The sequence below is a fragment of the Cupressus sempervirens genome, chromosome 9 (assembly GCF_028749045.1).
Source record: "Cupressus sempervirens isolate cs-2001-9-10 chromosome 9, ASM2874904v1, whole genome shotgun sequence".
Classification (NCBI taxonomy): domain Eukaryota; kingdom Viridiplantae; phylum Streptophyta; class Pinopsida; order Cupressales; family Cupressaceae; genus Cupressus; species Cupressus sempervirens.
The window spans coordinates 677387024-677408278 of NC_143126.1; the positions used below are offsets into that span (position 1 = coordinate 677387024).

A 21255-nucleotide genomic window follows, 5' to 3' on the forward strand; every position below is an offset into this window, starting at 1 on the left:
TCTATAAAATGGTTAAATGACCAATGTTGAAAAACAACAAAAAGGAAAAGTAAAACCATACAAAAATAGAGATCATCTAGACCAATACCTTCATCTCAGTATTTTGTGTCATTTGAGACCTAATAACATCCTCATCAACCAGTGCTTCAACTTTATTAAACCCTTTCTCACCTGGAACAAGCATTCTTGCATCAGTTGCTGCATCCAAAGATCTAATGGGAGAGGGCATGGAGCATTCAGGTATGAGATCTTTGTTATTTGCTGCTAGTGTATGCTTCATCAGTTGATCATACATACCCATAGATCTCTGACATGGAAAATGCCCTTCACATGAATTTGAGCCATCAGTTTTTCCTTGCACTATTTCTCTATTTCGATCTGTTGTGTCATTTGCTTGTGACAACATGAGTGAGTATTTTGAATAATTTGTTTTCTGCTCATCCATATTAACGAGTTTTGACAATAAATTATGATATTCTTGTCCATGTGAAAGGGTTTTCAATACTCTTTCTGAAGATGGCTTCTGATCGTCAACCTTTCCTATAGCCATGTCCATACCTGTTCTCAAGCATTCCTCCTGAAAAGGAATAACAAAGCACTAAATTAGTAATTAGTTAGCATACAAACTGATAATTAGAAAAACCATTGGTTCAAGATATGGCTACTGGTAAATTACAAGAATGAATTAACTCTGCAAGAGATTGCGAGAAACAAACCTCCCAAATCTGTATTAATGACTGAACCATTTTCACCTCTGGTCCAGCTTGAGACAGAGGAAAATACATTAGTTGATGCTGGTTCAAAATTTCTGCAGAAGAGCATTATAAGATATTGGAGTGTGTTTTTTCTCTCTCGATTGAATCCATTCAAAAATACATAATTACAATATCTCTGAAGTTTGTCTCTACCTTGTACACTCGTATCTCCCTCAAGATCACAGGTGCTCTGTCGCTTATACAGTGGCTGTCTTCCATGGCTTGGAGAACCCTCCATGAAATCTGGCACACTCAATGACCAAACCCATTCACTGGGAACTTTTGATCTCAGCCATAGTTCACAGTGGTTATTAACAGGCTTGGATGTACTTGTGTTGTCCCCACCAATTGAATTGCTACTACAATGCCTTACAGATGATTTAATATGTTCAAGTGAACTGGGGGTAATTGGCTCAACTTCATTTCCATAACAGTTTTCATCCCTTCTGAAAGATTTAGTATGTCCAACAGGACTAGGTGTAACAGGTTCACCTTCAGTTTGATAACAGGCTTGCTCAGAATCTAATGCAACTAAATTATCATCAATAGACAATCCACCAACTCTGAGCTTTAAAGCAACATCCCTGAAAAGACTAGAACATTTTGGAATACCATCTGGCAAAGGAAAGCGAAACTTCACTTTTGATAAATGTATGTGACCCATTCCATACAAATTATGGTCAATCTGTAAAATGCAAAAAGAATAATAACTCCTTTTATGTTAAATGCATAAGAGCTAACTAAACAAAATTGTAGAAACATTGGTCTAAAAGACAAACAATAAATTCTTAAAAATACAAAATCAGCAAACTCTATTTCGTATGGCAATAATGTTCTTATCAACCAGCAAAACAGAATAAAATCCTAAAAGATAGAACTAAAAAGCAGCAAGAGACTATGTGCTTTTATAACAATTTTGATTACTTTACAAAATGCCAACAGATAGTAACATTAGCATTCAAGATCAACATAGATAATCGATTATATTCCTTTTAGGTTGACAGCATTAGAATAAACTGAGTAAAAAATTTTAAAAACATTGGTTTACAAAATAAACTATAATTCCAAAGATAGTTCTAAACAGAGTTTACCTTGTTCGGTCATTGACCCAAGGGGACAAAACAAAAGTCTCAGGCACATAAATCAAAGACACTAGAACTAAAAGACTTTTCTTGTTTAAATGCCGCATAGATTATAGAAGTATATGACCTATTTCATACGGATTGTAATCAATGTATACAATGCATGCAAAATAGTAATAGAAGACAAACTGTAGCATTCAAGTTCAATAAAGATAATCAATTACCATAACTGCCAGGAGGCTGGAACAGGTACTGCATAACATTAATGGTATGAAATTGTTTTCTTGTTAAATAGGAGATGGGTACGTGGAGATGCCATAAATAGGATATGCTAATAAAATAAAATGTTAAATAAATCATATAAATATTGAATAGCCATCAAGCTTAACTCCAAAACCATATAATGAATTCTAAATATTAAAAATAAATTAAATTGAACTAGACATTAATAAATTTAAGAATATTAATCACTTAATTTTAAATAACATCAATTTCTTAATTTAACTTAATTATAATTTAAATTAAAATAAAAAGAAATTTATGGTTTCTATTAACAATTTATACTTATAATGCCTGAGTCTTGCTCCAGCCAAAGAAATATTCACGTCATGTCATAGAATAAGTGACAAAATCTTACCAAGAATTGAAGAAGATAAGGTATATGTGATTCATGAGGCTGAAAAACATGATTCAGTATCCCACCACCCTGCACAACATCCATCGTTTTAATTTTTTTAAATACTATAGAACACATAATGGAAATCAAGACAAATTATGAATAAAAAAGCACTTAAATCAATCTCTCAGCTCTCAGTTTATAGATTACAGATGCCTCGTTGCTAGATTCTTACACAAAGCTTGCCTCAGCAATGCATTCAATAAAGAAGACTGTCATATTAAGTTAAGATAGATGATACAATTATGTAAAAATGTACATAAGACATGCAGAAGCTGATTGTAGTATGGCAGACATATAAAACATAATAATAATATCCGTATAACATATTATACAAGTGGTATATAAGTTAACAAATACAAGATATCGCCTCCAAGAAACACATAAGGAAAATTATCAAACTAATATATAACACCTATTCTAAAATTCTGAGATAACAAAAACAGTGAATTCAATAAAGGTGTGAATAAAATATTTAATGAAGAGCAACTTTAGTAAGTGATGTAATTATGTGTGGTTGGCTGATTAACAATATTATAGTACCTACTACCAAAGACTACATGCTATGTGAATTTCAACCTATTATGGACCCCTGGTTGATATTCTATCCTTATGGAAAGAAATGCATGGCAGAGACCATGACAGAATTATCCACTTTGGCACCATTTGTAACCGGTGATCACCTACCATAGTGCACTTATGTGACCATGACTCAGCAAATATCTTCACAGCCAAGCCCACAGAGTTTGACTTAAGATGCTAAACCCTCCATCTGCCAAGAACGTATAGTGCATCCATTATATATTTTTATCTGAAGCTTAATCTGGGATGATTAATCTGTTTACCTAGGTCACAGGGGAAAGCAAATTTTAATATAGCCCTGGACGTTGTTCATACATTGCTTATTAGGTATCATGTAATATGACTCAGATTTTACCAGGGAAAAAAATCCAAAAAACAGAGAAAAATTAATCTAAAATATTGATCTCCTTGCTTAAGTCATAAAGGCAAGAAATTTAGGCAGCCTTGGATCTTGTATACTCTGTGAGTTTATGTACTATGTAATCTGACTCAAAAATTTTAGGTGAAAAAGATAATGATAGCCAAGAACCACCTAGGTTGCTAATCAATGTGATAAGCAAACATACATATTGAATTGCAATTGAATAACATCAATAGTTATTTCAGGAATGCAATTTTACATATAGCAAGAAATAATTCCAATACTATTGCATAAATATTTTTTTCTATTTTTTGTATTTGAGATAAAATGAAAATTCTAAACCATAATCATCAGCATGAAGCTAACATGCAATTTTATTCTGATTGAGATAAAGCCAAAACAAAATTTGTGACCAACATTCAAAAAACTTACCAGAAGCAATGCAGCTACACGATTTATGTCATCTGGATAATATCTTTCTTTGGCATTAAGGTCAAAAAACCAAGAACCTTTATGTAATAGCCAAAAAAAAGAACGAAGTCTGATAATTTTTAACAAAAAAAGGAAAAGCAAGAAAAAAAACATAAATTGATGAAGCTGAAACAACACTTACAATCCAAAACTATCAAATTTTACAAATATTTTTAAAAACAATCTTCAATATTACATCAAACATCTAGATACTAAATAGCAGTATTTCAAAGAAAATTTTATTAGGAGCGTTAAATAGACTTCCAAGGAAGAGGGTGAATGTTGCTGGGCTAAGGCAAAATACAAGCCAAGTGCCCAAGAACAGTGAAAATATGATCCATCACAATTAGTTTAGTTTACATGAGGTGAGAAAATAAGGCTCAAGTGAATTGAATCAAGTGCCTGTGTACTTCCATACAATGAGAAATATTCATAAGTTTAGATATTGCCACAAGGAGTAAGTCTCATTGATCACTTGGGATAAAAAGTTCAACAATGTAGAGCCACAAAAGTTGTAGATAGTCATGACTACCACTAAGAGACAAATTAATTAAATTTTCCATCAAATTATTCTATCACATACATATTAAACATAAGTGTCTCTCAATAATGATGAGGAAATCTGTTTTGATTTATTTGTTAACATATCCAAACAAAATGGTTAGAACATTGAAGGATACAGAATGATTTTAATAAATAACTGATCATTTGAGTAATGACCATAAAACTTCTTAGCACGAACAAGACTGCAGCTATGAACATGCTGCCTTTTTGCACCAATGCCACTGCTCAGCTGAAGTTCCACAGTATCAAAAAATAAGAACCAGAAAAAAATTAAGTTCATCAGATGCTTGCAAGCTAAAATACAATATAACAAGTTCTAAAAATTTGAGTATCCGGCACAGTGCACAATTGAGCGGATTAGTTTTGCTAAGTAAGTAATCCACACCTTCATAGCTTTCTCAATAGCAGAGGCCAAGAGACGAACATAAGCATAGCCTGAAAAAAACAATGAAGAACATTACTGAGACTCCTAAAACACAGTTGCATAAAATGTTTCAAGGCATTGAAACTCCAAAACACCGCTGTATATTAGAATGTAGAAAAATCCATAGAACCATGACAAAAACTCAACATTGTATGGAAAAACAAATGATTTTCTTTTTCGATTGTATAATTTATATTTAAAAAGAAGTATTACATCTGAAGGAGTCCTTGCAAAGAAAAGAGTTTTGAGTATCCACTTAAAAAATCAGCAAACAAAAAACCATTTTCAAAGCATAAAATACCCTCCAGTTTCAAAAGTGGTCTTTGGTTTCCCAATAAAGAGGCAAGCACTGTTCATTAGCAGCTATCCAATCTCAATAGGAACCCAGTAACCCTTTTCAAATTTTCAAACAATAGAGTGTAAGTAGAATCTATGAGAAAATACAGAATCTGAAATGGTACAACTATTTTTTGACAAAATGATTTCTGATGCCTAAAGTACATACAGGGAATTGCGAGAAGGATTAAATATAAGTGGGCAGCATTTGTGGCTCAAAAAACTAATACATACTTATTCAGGTGTAAGTCAAATACTACAAACGAGCTCAGATGTTCCCTGTACACCCAAGCATAGATTGAATATTAAATAATTAGGAGAAGATTGAACTATTACCATCTATGTTCAAGCTGCCGATAAAGTTTAACAGCCAGCTGAGTTGTATAACGTATAAAGCATACAAAACTCAAATGAATAGGCATGAAAATGCCAACTTCAAATGAATTACAGATGAAGAAGCTGAGTCTTCAAGTGAGGCATCCATTATTCAGAAACAAAAGACAGGAACAACATAGGTTGGAGTGGCTAAGCCAAAGTAATCATCCACTGAAGCCAGTTAATGAAGCTCCTCCTGCCAGTGTCGCTGTCATGCCAACAAAATTAAAAGGTCGAGGCCTACAAGCTCTTGTTTATAATAGGTTTAAACCACCTAAGACTACAAATGTACCAAAACACACTCCACAAAAGAAGAAACAACAGAAATATATTTAAATCCTCAAAATTATGGACAATAATATGATAGTAGAAAAACTCTCACATACTCATACGCTGACAGAAACTGTCAATGAAGATGGGGGGAGAGTGATTTTGAGGTACATATCCATCCTTTCAAGAAACCGGTGAGGAGGATAATTTTGAGTGAAAAGGATATAAATAATAAACATAATCAAGAATCATTGCCAACCAAGTCGAAGATTGAGCCACCACTGTGCTTCATTCAGAGAACTGTGCTTCCAATCATGAGATTAAAACTGTTGTTGAAGATTCCAGATTTGAACAACAAACTAATTTAAAAGACTTGCTGGAATTTGTATAAAAAATTGATTCTTAATAAAAGGCACTGGAAAAAGGAGGGTAACAGTATCTGACAGGATCTATGACAAGAAAATACTTCTTGAGCTGCTACACTTCATACAGACAGCATGTAAACAAAATATATCAATATATTCACTCTTTGTAAATCAAGGTCTGCCAATATAAAAGACGAATGCACTATCGTAGCAGAGATTAGTGTAATAAAAAAACATAAAAGGAAAGGCAATTAGCGTAAAAACATGTAAGATTTGGCTATGAAGATAGCCATCCAAGATCCAGAGGCAATGGAAAGCACAATAACAAGAGAGAGATAATATAACAAGAATGTATTCTCACCAAGAAGGCAATACAATAACTTGATTAATTCAGCTGGAAACAACTTAAATGGGATGATCATTACATAGAAGACCCCTTGATTACATAGCCAAGGTGAGTACAATGGAGGCAATGAGACAATGATAAGTGTTATCATCTCATTACATGATAATCAAGAAACAACTTATCACCCACCCAACATGAAATCAAATGTCCACCAGAGATGGATCATCCTCCAACATGTAATAAAATATGTGCAAAATGTGAAACAAAGGTGGAGAGTGATGAAGCAATAAGTGCACTAAAGGTGGAATCAACATGTAACGTGCAATGAGATAACATAATAACACCACCTAGAGTGGAAATGCTCCTAAAAGATCTTATGTGGTCCCTAAGTAAACTTAAGTGTAATAAGTACCTAGGTGAGAAATAAAAAGGGCAAAGTACCTTAATTACACCAACAGTCCTCTTTAAGTGCGTTAAAAGTGAATGTACAAAACATAACAATGTAAGATGAGTCACAACTACTATGCCATGCCAGGTACCCATGTATAAAAGAAAATCAATCTCTCAAAAGCGGAGAAAGGGAGCAAACCACATGGGAGAAAACCCCCCTCCAAAAGAGATAAAATACAGAACTCTGAAAAAGAAAGAGGACAAAATCTCAAATGAGGAAAAAGTTTCCCCTCATAAGGGAGGAGAGAAAAGACCATGAAGCCCTACTAAATGTCGAATCTCCAAAAAAGATGGTCCAAGGTGCTGACCAATACTCCTTGATATGAAGAAAAAATAAAGCCAATGTTGCACCAAGAATGTCAAAGTGGGACAAAACTAGATATTGATTTCAATGAAGAATTGATGATGAATCAATCACTGCAATATGATAGACATCAAGCATGGAGGCACCTACTTGAGCATCAATTGGATACTCATCAATGTCAGATTGTTACTTTCCAAGCCTCAACCAAAGCCCGTGCACTAATTCTCACAAGTTAATTCCTAAACTATAAGTACAAAAGGATTACATCAAATTTATCATCAATGATAAAGTACAAAGGATGACTCTTTAAAGTAGTGTATGTACAGCATAGCTCATGCAAGAGAATACATCACATAAAAAAGATGTAAAGATGGAAACTGTAATAATGCCATCGAAGAATGTGTTGCAAACAAAGTAACGAGACTCACCGCCAGTTAGGCGAGTTGGCTAGTCATGTTACCTTGGCCAAGTCAAATGACTCCTGACCCTAACTCGGCGAATCAACTGGGCTGACTCGCCTGACTCTCCTAACTCGCGGGTCAGGTCATGACTTGCGGATCACAATGCCCATGGCCTAGCCTCGGCTAGGAAAATCTGGACATTAAAAAAAAATGCTTTTTTTATATAAAAAAAAATCGTTTGTTTATAACCTTAAAAGGGCTTTCATAACACTCTAATGTGAGAAAACAAAAGAGAGAGAGAGAGAGAGAGAGAGAGAGAGGAAAATAGAGTGCCATTGTTTTGCAACCAGCTGAAAAGAAGAGGAGAAAAGCTTGCACTTGTGACATTGGAGCAGCTATATACTTGCATTTAGATCATCAAGGAGTTTATAGGAACTCTTCTCAACACTTATTAACTCATTTCAAAGAAGTAAGAATTGAATTTTTGGATTTAGATTTTTTTTTCTATGCTTATGGGTTTTTTGGATGAATTTTTTCTCTATGTTTATGGGTTTTCTTTTAAATTAAATCTTCATAAAATACAATGCTTAAATAGTAATTCTTAGTTTAAAATGTCTTATTGCAGCAACCTTGATATTTTGAAAACATTTTTTTCCTTACTCATAATGGCGGCTCCAGCTAAAAATCCCAAGCTCTCTAAAGAAATAGAAAAGATGAGTGTTGGAAGTACATCATAGACTTTCCGAGTAGAGGTAGCAATCAAAAAAAATGCTTATTTTGTAAGACCATTAATAGTGAGGGGATAAATATATTGAAATACCATAATGTTGGCATATGTGGACATGATGTTGAGCTTTGTAAAGTTGCAACCGCTGAGGCTAAACATTTTTGTTATGTTGCCTTAGAAAAATATGAACAAGAAAAGGAACTAAGAGAGAAACAATTAGCAGAGTTAGCTCAAATTGGTTCCACTTCTCGTCCACCCTCATCTGGAATTGCTTATGTATCGAGTTTTACACCCCTAGGTTCAGTAGGTTGTGTTGGAGAAGGTTCTTCCCTTTCGCCCTATCGTCCTAGTGTTTTTGCTAGTGCTACTGCTTCTACATCTATTCCTGCTACTGGTGCCACCGCTAACCTTGATAGTAGTACTGAAATTACCTTTTGTCCTAGAGTCAGAAAATCAAGGTTGGACAATTTTTTTGTTCCACATTCCACTCCTCGTGCACAACCCTCACTTGAGAGCTTAGGTTGGAATAGAGAGATCCATGAAGCTGGAAGAAGAGTAATTTGCAAGTTTTGGTTCTTCTGCAACATTCCATTTATTGCAGCCAAGTGGTTCATTTATATTTGATTGTTTTAACTTTTACTTTTAATTTTTAAAATTTAACTTCCAAAATAAAATTTTATAATTTTAACTTGATGTTGAAATATGCTAATTTAAATGATTTTATAAATGTGACAGGACTCCTTATTGGCAAGGCATGATTGATGCGGTTTCCATCTGTGATGCGAGGTTTAAAGCCCCCACTAAAGATCAGTTGAGTGGCCCCCTCTTACTAGAAATGGTTGAGGAAATGAAACTTGAGTTGGAGGACCATAGAAAGATATGGAGCCAAAGGGCTTGCGCCATTATGACAAATGGATGGACAAATAGGAGGTATAAGACTCCTAAATTTCTTGTTTCTAGTGGAGGTAATTCATCATCCTCTACTTCTCAAAGTCTATAATTTAATATATTAAATTATTAATTGATTATTGAATAACTAAAATTTTGTTTTATTGATTGGTCAATAATAATTATTTTGTTTTATTTTCACTTTTAGGATCCACCACGTTTTTGAAGTCTATAGAGACAGACAATGTTGTTCAAGTGGTGACTGATAATGCAACTAATTTCGTTGTAGGTAAAATTTTAACTTTCTAAATTTTTAATTTTAGTTTTTAAAAATTAAAAATTTCTCAACACATCTAAATTTTTACTAGTTAATTTTGAATTGCTATTGAAAAACTTTTGATGGAGAGACGCCCAAGAATCTGTTGGACTCCATGTGCGGGTCCATTGCCTCGACCTCATGTTAGAGGATATTAGGAAGACTAAATGGGTGAAATCATGTGTTGATAAAGAAAAAAATCTTTGTAAGTTCATCTATAATCATGTCTTGGTCCTCAGCATTACGAGGGAATACAAGGAGGGAAAGCAGTTGACTCGTCCCAGAATCACAAGATTTGCCTCTAATTTTATCACACTAAAATCCTTGTTGAATTCAAGGTTACCTTTGAGGTGCATGTTTGTTGGTCCACAATGGACTTCCTCCTCCTTTGCTACCACCCCTGCAGGGATAGATGCAACAAAATGCATTTATGATGAAGAAGGTTTTGGGACCCTTGTAAGGAGATTGTGAAAGTAATTCAAACTTTAAAACCTTAAAATTTATAAATTAATTTATGTCATGCATTTTTTTGTTTTATTTTCATTCTGCAACTTCGCAAAGTTTCACATTTTAATGATCATATTATTTTTCACTCAATTGTTTTTTTGTTTAACTCTTTTGTAGGTCATTGAGCCCCTTGTAGCCCTCCTACGAGTTGCTGACGAGGAGAAGCCCGCTATGGGCTACATATATGAGGGCATGGATAGGGCCAAGGAGGCCATTAGAGCCAAATATGTACGAGTTGAGGACAGTATGGCTCCATTTGGGACATAATTGATAGAAGATGGCAAAATCAGCTTCAAAGACCCATCCATGCAATAGCCTATTACCTCAATCCATCATTCCATTTCCGTGATGATTTCAAGGAAGACGAGCAAGTTATCAGTGGCCTATATACTATGATATCGAAGATGGCCACTATTCCCACATATATATTGCTTGAGATGGTTGCCTATAATAATAAAACAGGGCCCATTTTTTCAGGCCAAATTTGCAAAGAAGGTCATAAAAAGTTGCAGCCAGGTAAAAATTGCAGCTTAAGCCTTATGCACATTGCATTTTAATTTTATTATCTAGTTTCTAACTTTCTAGCTATAAAGCTCTAAATGAGACTAATATTTTTTTTCTTTTTCTCTTTCAGATAGATGGTGGCAAATGTTTGGGCCTTCAACCAAAAACCTTCAACAAATTGCAATCCGCATATTGAGCCAGCCATGTAGCGCTTCTAGATGTGAGCACAACTGGAGCATGTTCGAGCACATCCACTCGAAAAGGCGTAACAAGTTATCTGTGGAGAAAATGAATAAACTAGTCTTTGTGCATTAGAAACTACGCATTTGGACTAGGGAGATTTTGGATAGTGACACCTCTCTGATTACTCTAGAGGAGGTTGATCTAAAGTATGAGTGGCTTACTAATGCTACTAATCCTGTCTTCGATGATGAGGACCTAAAGTGGGTTGATGACGTAGACAAAGAGGCTAAGGTCATGGCTATCGCAGCAAAGGAGCAAAGAGCTACAATTGATCCTAGTGGCACCTCACAGGCACTAGCAAAGACTATAATTGATCCTAGAGGCACCTAAGGCTCACACGCAGAGGCTATGGCTAATCAGTCATTTACGACCTACCTTAGACGCCTTACTAGGAGACATATTATAGATTATTCTAAGGCTGACGTTAAGGACGAGGATGAGGACTAGGTGCCATAGCTATAGACTTGTTTTAACTTCTTGTTTAACATATGTTCGGAACATTGGATGATGACTATTGATGTGATAGATATCATGGATATACATTTTGATTGGGTTTCATGGATTTTATAATTTATATATCTATGTTTACTATTTCCTTCGGCTACTATTTAGTAATTTACCTTTGTACTCATGTAATCGATGTATGTTTATGTATGTGATCAAATTACCTTCTATTTCATGATGCTATTGTATCTTTAAGCTTTATTCAATAATGGGTGCATGGAATGTTCTTTAAATTGTAATAAACTAGACTTGGCTATAACATGAGCAATTTTCAGTTTCACCAATTTCTTATAACATTTGGATGGTTTGCATTTCATAAAGCCTTGGCAAGTAATCAACCAGTTCTGATGTAACTAACACAATTCAACTCTATACTGATTATATTCAATATTTGAAATGATTTAGAATTTCCAGCAAGACTTTTGTTTTTTTATGCTTCACAACCCACAATTTGCAGTACCAAAGATAGTATGGAAATATAAAACATCGACTCATAATTTCAGATCTGTATTTTATTCATTCAAAACTCAGAAGATATTACATCTCAGAACCTGGTTTAGAGGCAAAGGGCAAATTCTCCAAGTCTAGACAGCCACTTTGACTTGAGCCTGTTCTATACTGGCAACCACGTCTGCCATTCCTAGTGTGAGCTTGCAACTTGAACACAAGTCTGCGATTATGTTCGCAGATTTCAAAAGAACACCCAACACTGACTGATATAATGAACGGCAACAATGATTTCAACCCCAGCTTGTGTCAGTATGTCTCAGACCTGACATTGAAATGTGAAGGATTCTTGGATGCTGCAATTGGTAGAAGTTATATAGATGCCTCAACACAGATTTCAATTTCCAGCTTATGCCAATGTTGCAGCCCCAATCACTAAAAGTATGCCCATGTCTGATATAAGCAACCAAATACTGGTCAATTTTCCTTAATGCAATAACCGTCCAGAATGCTAGTTACTTTGGCCTCTCAAGAACAATATAGAATTGGCATCCAATGTCAAATAGGTCCTCCCAACTTCAATCTGTGATTTCTTCACCCAATAACCACCTCCCAGCAACAACAGTATGGATAAGGAGACATTGAATGCATATGGTTTCAATCATCCAACACAATCAAACCCAGCTTGAACAATTCCCAATATTAAATCCACCACAAACTCTCAGCATAAAAATAGCTTCTCAGGCACAGCGTGTACAGTAGAGAAGCACAAACAAATTACCATACCTCAGTGGCAATTGGCAATGCAAACTTAGAACAAAATCTCAAATTTGGATCTACAATACTTCATCTGTAGATTCAATGGACAATTCAGAATTCAAACCCTTATACTTCAGCAATGGCATCAAAATTCAGAACCTCAAGAAAAGCCACAAAGGCATTAAAAGCAAATAAAATATCCAAGCGTGCTTTTCCCAGTGAAATAAGCTCATATTTATAATGCCTTTATTGATAAAAGTTTCCAAAAGAACTCAACTTTTGAAATTGTGAAAGTTCCCCTAAAGAACTCAACTCTTGAAACTTTCCAACTTAACTCTTTTGGCAACATTTAATACTTGGCTTAGGCATAATATTAATGAAATAAATGGCCCCTTCCAATGATGACTCAACCCTCAACTTAAGTGATATTATAAAGTTAAATTATAACTTTTTTTATGATTTTCATTTAATAATAATTTGGCCACTAAAAATATTATAACTCTCAAAATACTCATCATTTAAATATGTCATCTGAAAAAGGAGTCACACCTATTATTTCTCCATGTGACCAAATGCACTTTTCTAAAATAGAAAGGGTCCATCTCAATCAACACCTAACTTACCAAAATTAGTAAGTACACAAAACTAAGCCCAAATAAAGTCCGATCTAAGCCAAACGAAAACCAACCTACAACTCACTGAATTGTGGAGAAGATAAGACCCTCCCAAGCCAAGCCACTACCTCAAAAGACCCCCTATCCACAATAATTAGCCTACGAGAATCACAATAATAGCCTAATCTCTGAAACTATGATACTGGCAAAAATGGGGGCATTACATAAGTCCTAAAAATCTCTAAATTTCAAGGGTTTTGTCATGGGCAAAACTGAGCCAAGTCACAAATCAAGTTACCCTTGTCGGGTCAGGGTCGGGTTCAAGTCTCATTACTTTGGTTGCAAATGATCATTGATGATGCCCTCCATTTGGATTGATGTACCAAGAAATCATAGGAGTAATTGACCCCCTGCCTCCTAGTTGGAGGACAGATCGCTACAAGAAGTATTCTAGGTGTACAAAAAATTTCTTTCCCAAACTTGTTTATTTTTTTAAAATTTGCTTTTAAAATTTTATTAAAAAAGGTTATTAAAAAATTAATTATAAAAAGTTATTAAATACTAAAGAAATTTTTAATTTTCTTTACTTTTTTTTTCTGGACTTTCCATTTCAGTGATTACAATTGCCATTATTAAGTTACAATAGACTTAGGTCATTATTGCAAAAGACCAAAAATAAGCTCTATACATTACAGCTGCAAAAGCCAGCCAAATTTAATAAATACAATTGATCAGTAGTCACTTTAAAATGATAGCCCCATGTAAAATACTAAAAATTATGCATTTCACAAAAAAAAAAAATTGCATCTAAAATGGAATTCATATGAATCCAAATGAGGATTGGAAGTTGCAAAAACAGAATTATGCAATTTTTTGATAAAATTAAGACAACAAAATTTGAAACAATTTATGTCATTGTGGAGAGCATAAAAGTTTATCACAAATCAAAACAAAAAATTGAAACGGGAAGTTCGAATGATCGAGATATTGTTGTCTGAAAATTGCCTTCATAATTATGATGTCTAAATTGTCGTCGCATTTTCAAACTTCAAATAGCTCTAGATTTGGCCTCCAATGTCCAATTTGGATGAAACAAAAGTTGATCTTGGGGTGTTATAACCTCCTCAATCTGATTACAAGGTCTAATTTGCACCATCAACCTCCAATTTTGCCCTACAATAGAAGGCCATAAAGAGGATCTCCAATAATTCACCAAAATATGCGCTCAAATCTCTTATAAGACTATCCAATGGCATTTTGTGGGCTCTAATACCATGTAAGATTTGGCTGTAAAGGTAGCCACCCAGGATCTAGAGGCAATGGAAGCACAATAAAAAGAGAGAAATGATATAAGAATAAATTGTATACTCACCAAGAAGGCAATACAATATCTTGATTGAATCAACTGGAATCAATTAGAATGAGTTGATCATTGCATAAGAGAACCCTTGGTTATATAGCCAAAGTGAGTATAAAGGAGTGAATGAGATAATGATGAGTGTCGTTGTCTTGTTACATGATAATCAAGAGATAACTTACCACCCACCCAAGGTGGAATCACATGTCTACCGAAGGTGAATCATCCTCCAATGTGTAATAAAGTATGAGCAACATGTGTAACAAAGGAAAAGAGTGATAAAGTGATACGTGCACTAAAGGTGGAGTCAACACATAAAGTGGGAATGTGATGACATGATAATACCACCTATAGTAGAAACACTCCTAAAAGCTCCTATGCAGTCCCTTAGTAAGTTTAAGTAAAGTGTAATTAGTACCTAGGTGGAAAATAACCCAAGTAAGATACCTTAATCATACCAAAAAAATAAAACAGAATTGGAATTGGTAAAAGTGAAACAACAATTTAAACATGTGGTAAATGTGATGATGGAGGCTCATGACATGATTCCTCGTCATTATAAGTTGTTACTAGAAGCCAAGAATCTTCAAACAGCATATGAAAAATTGGTTATGAAATTGAAATAAGGGTTGAAAATTCTAGTCACTCATTAATCATGTGTGAAAAGCATTAAAGGGAATTGAAATTAGATATAGTGAAATTAATGAATCTCCCCTAAAAGAAATCCTAGTTCAAATGCCAATAACTACTAAGTTTTGTCAAATACAACATCTGCAAAGACAAGAAGAAAGGTTGGAACAATTGTTTTCTAAATCACACTGTTGAGAGGCAATGAAGGGAGCCAAGAAGCAAGAAGAAGTAGAGTAGAGTTTTCTCACAAATAGAACCTTTGCCTAATCAGTTGAGTGAGGCACTAAATTCTTTGGCAAGAGTTGTTCACAAGTCAACACACAATCATATGTTTAATTTCTGGGAGTTTGATAGTATAGCTTAGAGCTTCGGTGTATTTGGAAAATAATAGTAGCATTGATAGTCAAGAAATTTTGGGCTGAAGCAGTCAACTCTATCGTTTATCTCCTCAGCTGCCCTCCTAGAATGGTTCTCAAGAAGACTTCGGAAGAGGCTTGGTCAAGCCATAAGCCCAGAGTCAGTCATCTCAAAACAATTGGCTCCACTGCTTTTGTTTGGATCCAAGACTCCAAAAGAAGCTTGGTCAGGCCGTAAGCCCAGAGTTACTCATCTCACAAAAATTGGCTCTATTGCTTTTGTTTGGATCCTTGATGCAAGTGCACTAAGTTGGATGTCAAGAGCCAAAAACTTCTACTAACCAGCTACAATAATAATGATAAGACCTATTGACTAGTTAGCAAGTCTCATCTTCAATCGTGATGTGGTTTTTGGCAAGGAATAGGGGCCATTTCAGCTCTCTCCAACAACTAGGGATTCAGAGAACCAACCTCTCAAGGGTCAAGACTTGAGTATCTATCTTTCATTAGGTCTACCTAATGGGAGGGCTTCAGTTATTCTAATTCCTGCACCTTCAATGATTCCTTCTCTTGTGGAATCCTCTAGACGCGAAGTTGCACCACCGAACTTTCCTCAAGATTCATCCTATCTTCGATTTGATGAACTTAGTCCTATTGCACCTCCTACTTCTGATGTTGGCATTTCTACTCTCCGACTTATATGGTGGGCTAAGACGATTGACGAACTTCGTGATAATGAGCTAATTGAAGGTAGAACAACTAGAAAAAAGAGCAAACCTTCTAATTTTGTAATTTTTTTCTCTCAAGGCCAACATTCACAGTGTATATGAGCCTCAAACATACATAGAAGCAAAAGTGATAACCGAGTGGGAACAAGTTATGGAAACTGAGAACCACAACTTGCTAAAGAATAACACTAGGTTCTCTCAAGATCTCCCCTCGAGAAAGAAACCCATTCGATGCAAATAGATCTATAAGATCAAATACACGGTTGATGTTACTTTGGATAAGTACAAGGCTCATGTTATTTCAGAAGGCTTCTCTCAACGTTAAGGAATTGATTACAAGGAGACCTTAGCTCTAGCAGCATAGATGAGCACATGGTGGGGAAACACCAAAGTTGAGCAAAACATTAAAACAATTTAAATTACTTGGGAAAAATTTGTAACCATTTTTAGGAATCATTGGTTACCCCAAACTTTTTATGACCAAAAATTACTAGATTTCCAAAACCTGAAGCAAGGAGACATGACTGTACACAAGTACTGGGAGAAATTTACCCGACTACTAAAGTATGTACCACCATATCAGCAAGATAGAAATCTGAAGGTAAGGAAATTCATTATGGGTCTGAATAATAGAATAGGAGGAGCAGTTGATGTTCTCACTCCTTGAACCATGGAAGAAGATCTAGAGAAGGCTGTCCGACAGGAATACAAAATCAAGAGAGATAACTCCATTCGGGATAATAAAAGGAAAACAAACTAGAATACAAAAGGTGCAAATACTAGATCTCAGAAGAAACAATTTAAGGACTACAAGTATAGCAAGCCAGAATCAAAAGGAAATGGAATCAAGGATTTCAAAAGTAATTTTAGTACAAGTAAAAATAATAAGAGCAATGAGAAGAAGGGGCCACCTTCGGGATGTTACAATTGTGGGGGAGATCATTATGCTAGTAAATGCCCCGTCAAACCCAACACCAATCAGTCGCACCAACCACCTCTTCCATAAAAATAGCATGTTTATCAGCAAAGAATCCACACAACCCTGGACAATAGACAAGCAGAACAACAGATAGGCCCGACTGAAACTCCGGGTAAGATCTATGGGAACCCTATCTCTATTTTAATTGATATTGGAGCTTTTGAATGTTTTATATCGCCTAAACTATTAAGTAGATTTTCAAAGAGATCTAATTTTATGGCAAAACCATGGACAATCAAGTATGCAAACCAGTCAAGGGCTACGGTAGAGCAGTGTCTATTTGAAGCTCAGGTTGATTTTCCAAATTTCTCCACTTAATTGAATTTGTATGTAGCACCTCTTGGGTCTTACAACATTATTATAGGCATTAATTGGCTCAGTGAGCATAAGGCCAAGGTGGATTGTCTTGCCAAAACTGTAGATTGTTTGGATGACCAAGCCAAACCTACAAGCATTATAGGGATAAATATGAAATTAAATCAAAACAGATATCTGCCATGCAACTTAAAAAATATGGAAGAAAGGGTTGTGAGATTTTGCAATAAGAATTGAAGACATAAGAGATCCTATAAACACCACTTATAGAGATGACTACATTTTTGAAGATGGGGGAATCAAAGAAAAGTTAAACGAATCTTTGAAACAAAAATATCCCTATCTAAAGAATTATCAGGATGTGTTTCCTGAAGAACTCCCTGGTCTACCACCATCCTGAGTCTTTGATTTTACCATAGATTTGATACCAAGAGCAAAACCCATTTCTCGGGCACCATATCAAATGACCACTACAGAATTAATGGAGTTGCAAATACAATTATAGGATATGTTAAACAAGAAATTGATTCGGCCCAGTGTTTCACCATGGGGAGCCTCGGTATTGTTTGTTAGGAAGAAGGACGGAACCATGAGATTATGCATAGATTACAAAATGCTCAATAAGGTTACCATCAAGAACCAGTATCCACTTCCTAGAATTGATGACCTCTTTGATCAAATGAAAGGTGCAACAGTATTTTCAAAAATTGATTTGAGGTCAAGATATCACCAGCTTCGTATTAAGGATGAAGATATTCACAAAACTGCATTCAAAACCAGGTATAGGCATTATGAATTCACAGTGTTACCTTTCGGGCTAACCAATACTCTAGCGGCTTTTATAAACTTGATGAATAGCATATTTTAAGATTGCCTAGATAAGTTTGTACTGGTCTTTATAGATGATATTCTAATCTATTCAAAGAACAAAGAAAAACATCAAGAACATCTGGAAAAAGTCTTACAAAGGTTAAGAAAACATAAATTATATGGAAAATTGTCTAAGTGTGCTTTCTATCAAAAGGAAATTCAGCATTTAGGACATATTATATCAGCTCAGGGAATAGTTGTAGATCCGTCCAAAATCAAAGCAATTAAGGAATGGCCTATACCTAAAAATGTGATAGAAGTTAGAAGTTTCATGGGATTGGCTGGGTTCTATAGGAAGTTTGTCAGAAATTTCTCTAAGATAGCATACCCAATTACATCACTTCCGAGAAAGGGAAAAAAATTTGTATGGACGGAAAAATGTCAATCAGCTTTTGAATACTTGAAGAAAAAGTTAACCGTAGCACCCATATTAAGAGTACCTAACCCACAAAAAAAATCGTTGTTATAATTGATGCATCAGAAGGAGTAGGAGGTATGCTAATGTAAGATGAGCAAGTAATTGCATATGAATCTAGGAAATTGAAGGATTATGAACAAAATTACGACCCTCATGCTCTGGAATTAGCAGCTATTGTTCATGCTTTTCAAATTTGGAGACATTATTTGATTGGAAAACCTTTTGATTTACAATCCGACCATCATGGCCTAAAATATTTTTTTACTCAACCAAATCTAAATGCTAGGCAAAGAAGATGGCTAGAATTTTTAGCAGACTGTGAATTTGGCATAAGTTACATCAAAGGCAAGGAAAACAAAGTGGCAGATGCCTTAAGTAAGAGGAGACACATTTTTGCAATGGCTACTATAAATTTCATATTAAAGCACCAAATTTTATAGCATCTAGAGCATGATGAATTTTATGCAGAGATCAGCCTAGCTCTCATCAAAGACCCATAAGATCCCAAGTATTCAAAATTTAGGATAGAAGAGGATGGATTGTTAAGATATCATAACAGGATTTATATACCCAACAAAACAAAAATTCGGAGAATGATTCTGGAAAAATCCCATTCAGCTCCACATTCAGGGCACCTTGGAGTAACTAAAATGTTGTCAGATATAAAACCTCTATATTTTTGGAAAGGAATGAAAAAGGAGATAACAGAATTTGTGGCCGGATGCTTAGAATGCCAAAGAGTAAAAGCAGAACATTGATACCCAGCCGGTCTTTTGCACCCAAATGAGGTACCAGAATGGAAATGGCAGGTAATTTCCATGAATTTTGTGCAAGGATTACCTATGACACGAAATAGACACAATACCATTCTGGTAGTAGTAGATAGATTGAAAAAAGTTGCTCAATTTATACCAAGAAATCTAACTGATGGAGCACCAGAATTGCTCATAAATTCATAAAAGAAATTTTCAGATTGCATGGAGTCCCAAAGAAAATTATTTCAAATAGGGATGCTAGGATAACTTCTAGATTTTGACAAACATTATTTTCAGCACTAGGTACTAAACTAAACATCAGTTCGGCTTATCATCATGAGACAGATGGTCAAACAGAAAGAGTAAACCAGGTATTAGAAGATTTATTACGAGTTTACTGCATAGATTGGCAATATCAGTGGGAAACATATTTACCTTTGATAGAATTTGCTTATAACAATTCCTACCAATCCACCATTAAAATGGCCCCCTTTGAGGCTCTATATGGCCGCAAATGTAGAACTCTTGTGAGTTGGAATTGATTGGAAGATAGAATTATTGTTGGTCCTGAAATGCTTAAGGAAATGGAAGAACAGATAATCCAAATTTGTAAGAGATTGAAGGAAGCTAATGACAGATAAAAAAGTTATGCAGATGCAAAAAAGAACACCTAAGGAATTCTCATTGGGAGAAAAGGTACTATTAAGAGTAAAACCTCAAAAGAGTACTATTAAGTTTGGTAAGAATGCCAAGTTAGCCCCAAGGTATGTGTGACCCTTTGAAATATTAGTTGTGAACCCAATAGCCTACAAAATTGCCTTACCACCAACCCTTGCAAAGATGTATGACGTCTTTCATGTGTCATACCTTGAGAAATACATTACTTATCATGATCGTATAATTGATTGGAACCTATTATAGGTGCGAGAACCAGGGGTGGTGGAAATAGAACCGCTCAAAATATTCAAGATGAGTAAGCTGCACTTACAAAATCGAGAGGTGACTCAATGCAAGGTCCAGTGGGATCAGTATGCAGAGGATAATGCCACCTGGGAAGATTATCATGAAATCTTTCACAATACCCTCATCTTTTCTCCAGGGCTATAACCTGAACATTTCTTTTCTTGAAATAATCTGAATAAATATTGTTTAAAGTTTTGTTGTGATATTCATCGAGGACGATGAAAAATTTAAGGGGGCAGGTATGTTACCAATTTTTGACCTAATTTTAAATTTGCTCATGGTCGTGAGATTGAACAGATTTTTCCTTCATGATCATGTGAAGTAGGTAGTTATTTATATTCATTGTATTAACTGTTAATGAAGATGGTCATTATCCGTTATTGTTATATGATGTTTTAGCAGTTGCTTGATTTTGGGATTATGGTTAATAATCAAATTCTTTAAATGTTTATATGAAAAATATTATGGAATTTGTTATTATGGTGGAAGTGTTTCACAGGTGATTGCAGGAGAAAATGAAGGGGGGAAGCATTGCTAAATGAGATCAACAGAATGGGATACTAGGTTAATCCAGTCAACAGGATTGACAGGTATGACCTTAAACTTTTTTGGT

The 21255-nt window shown here is 34.9% G+C and overlaps 1 protein-coding gene across 2 annotated transcripts in view; it reads right to left on the bottom strand.

Moving 5' to 3' along the window:
- The window catches only part of REV3 (recovery protein 3), a 182596-nt gene that overhangs the window by 140275 nt on the left and 21066 nt on the right, over window positions 1-21255 (bottom strand). Inside the window, exons 4-11 of one of the 2 annotated variants that reach the window (XM_089801635.1) lie at window positions 4877-4926; window positions 4608-4720; window positions 3889-3931; window positions 2475-2543; window positions 909-1440; window positions 717-808; window positions 298-577; window positions 89-171 (exon numbers count right to left, since the gene is read on the bottom strand). In XM_089801635.1, the coding sequence (XP_089657761.1) occupies window positions 89-171; window positions 298-577; window positions 717-808; window positions 909-1440; window positions 2475-2543; window positions 3889-3931; window positions 4608-4720; window positions 4877-4926 (1262 nt within the window). Of the gene's footprint in view, window positions 1-88; window positions 578-716; window positions 809-908; window positions 1441-2474; window positions 2544-3888; window positions 3932-4607; window positions 4721-4876; window positions 4927-21255 lie in introns of both variants that reach the window. The other variant, XM_089801634.1, reaches the window with a different exon arrangement.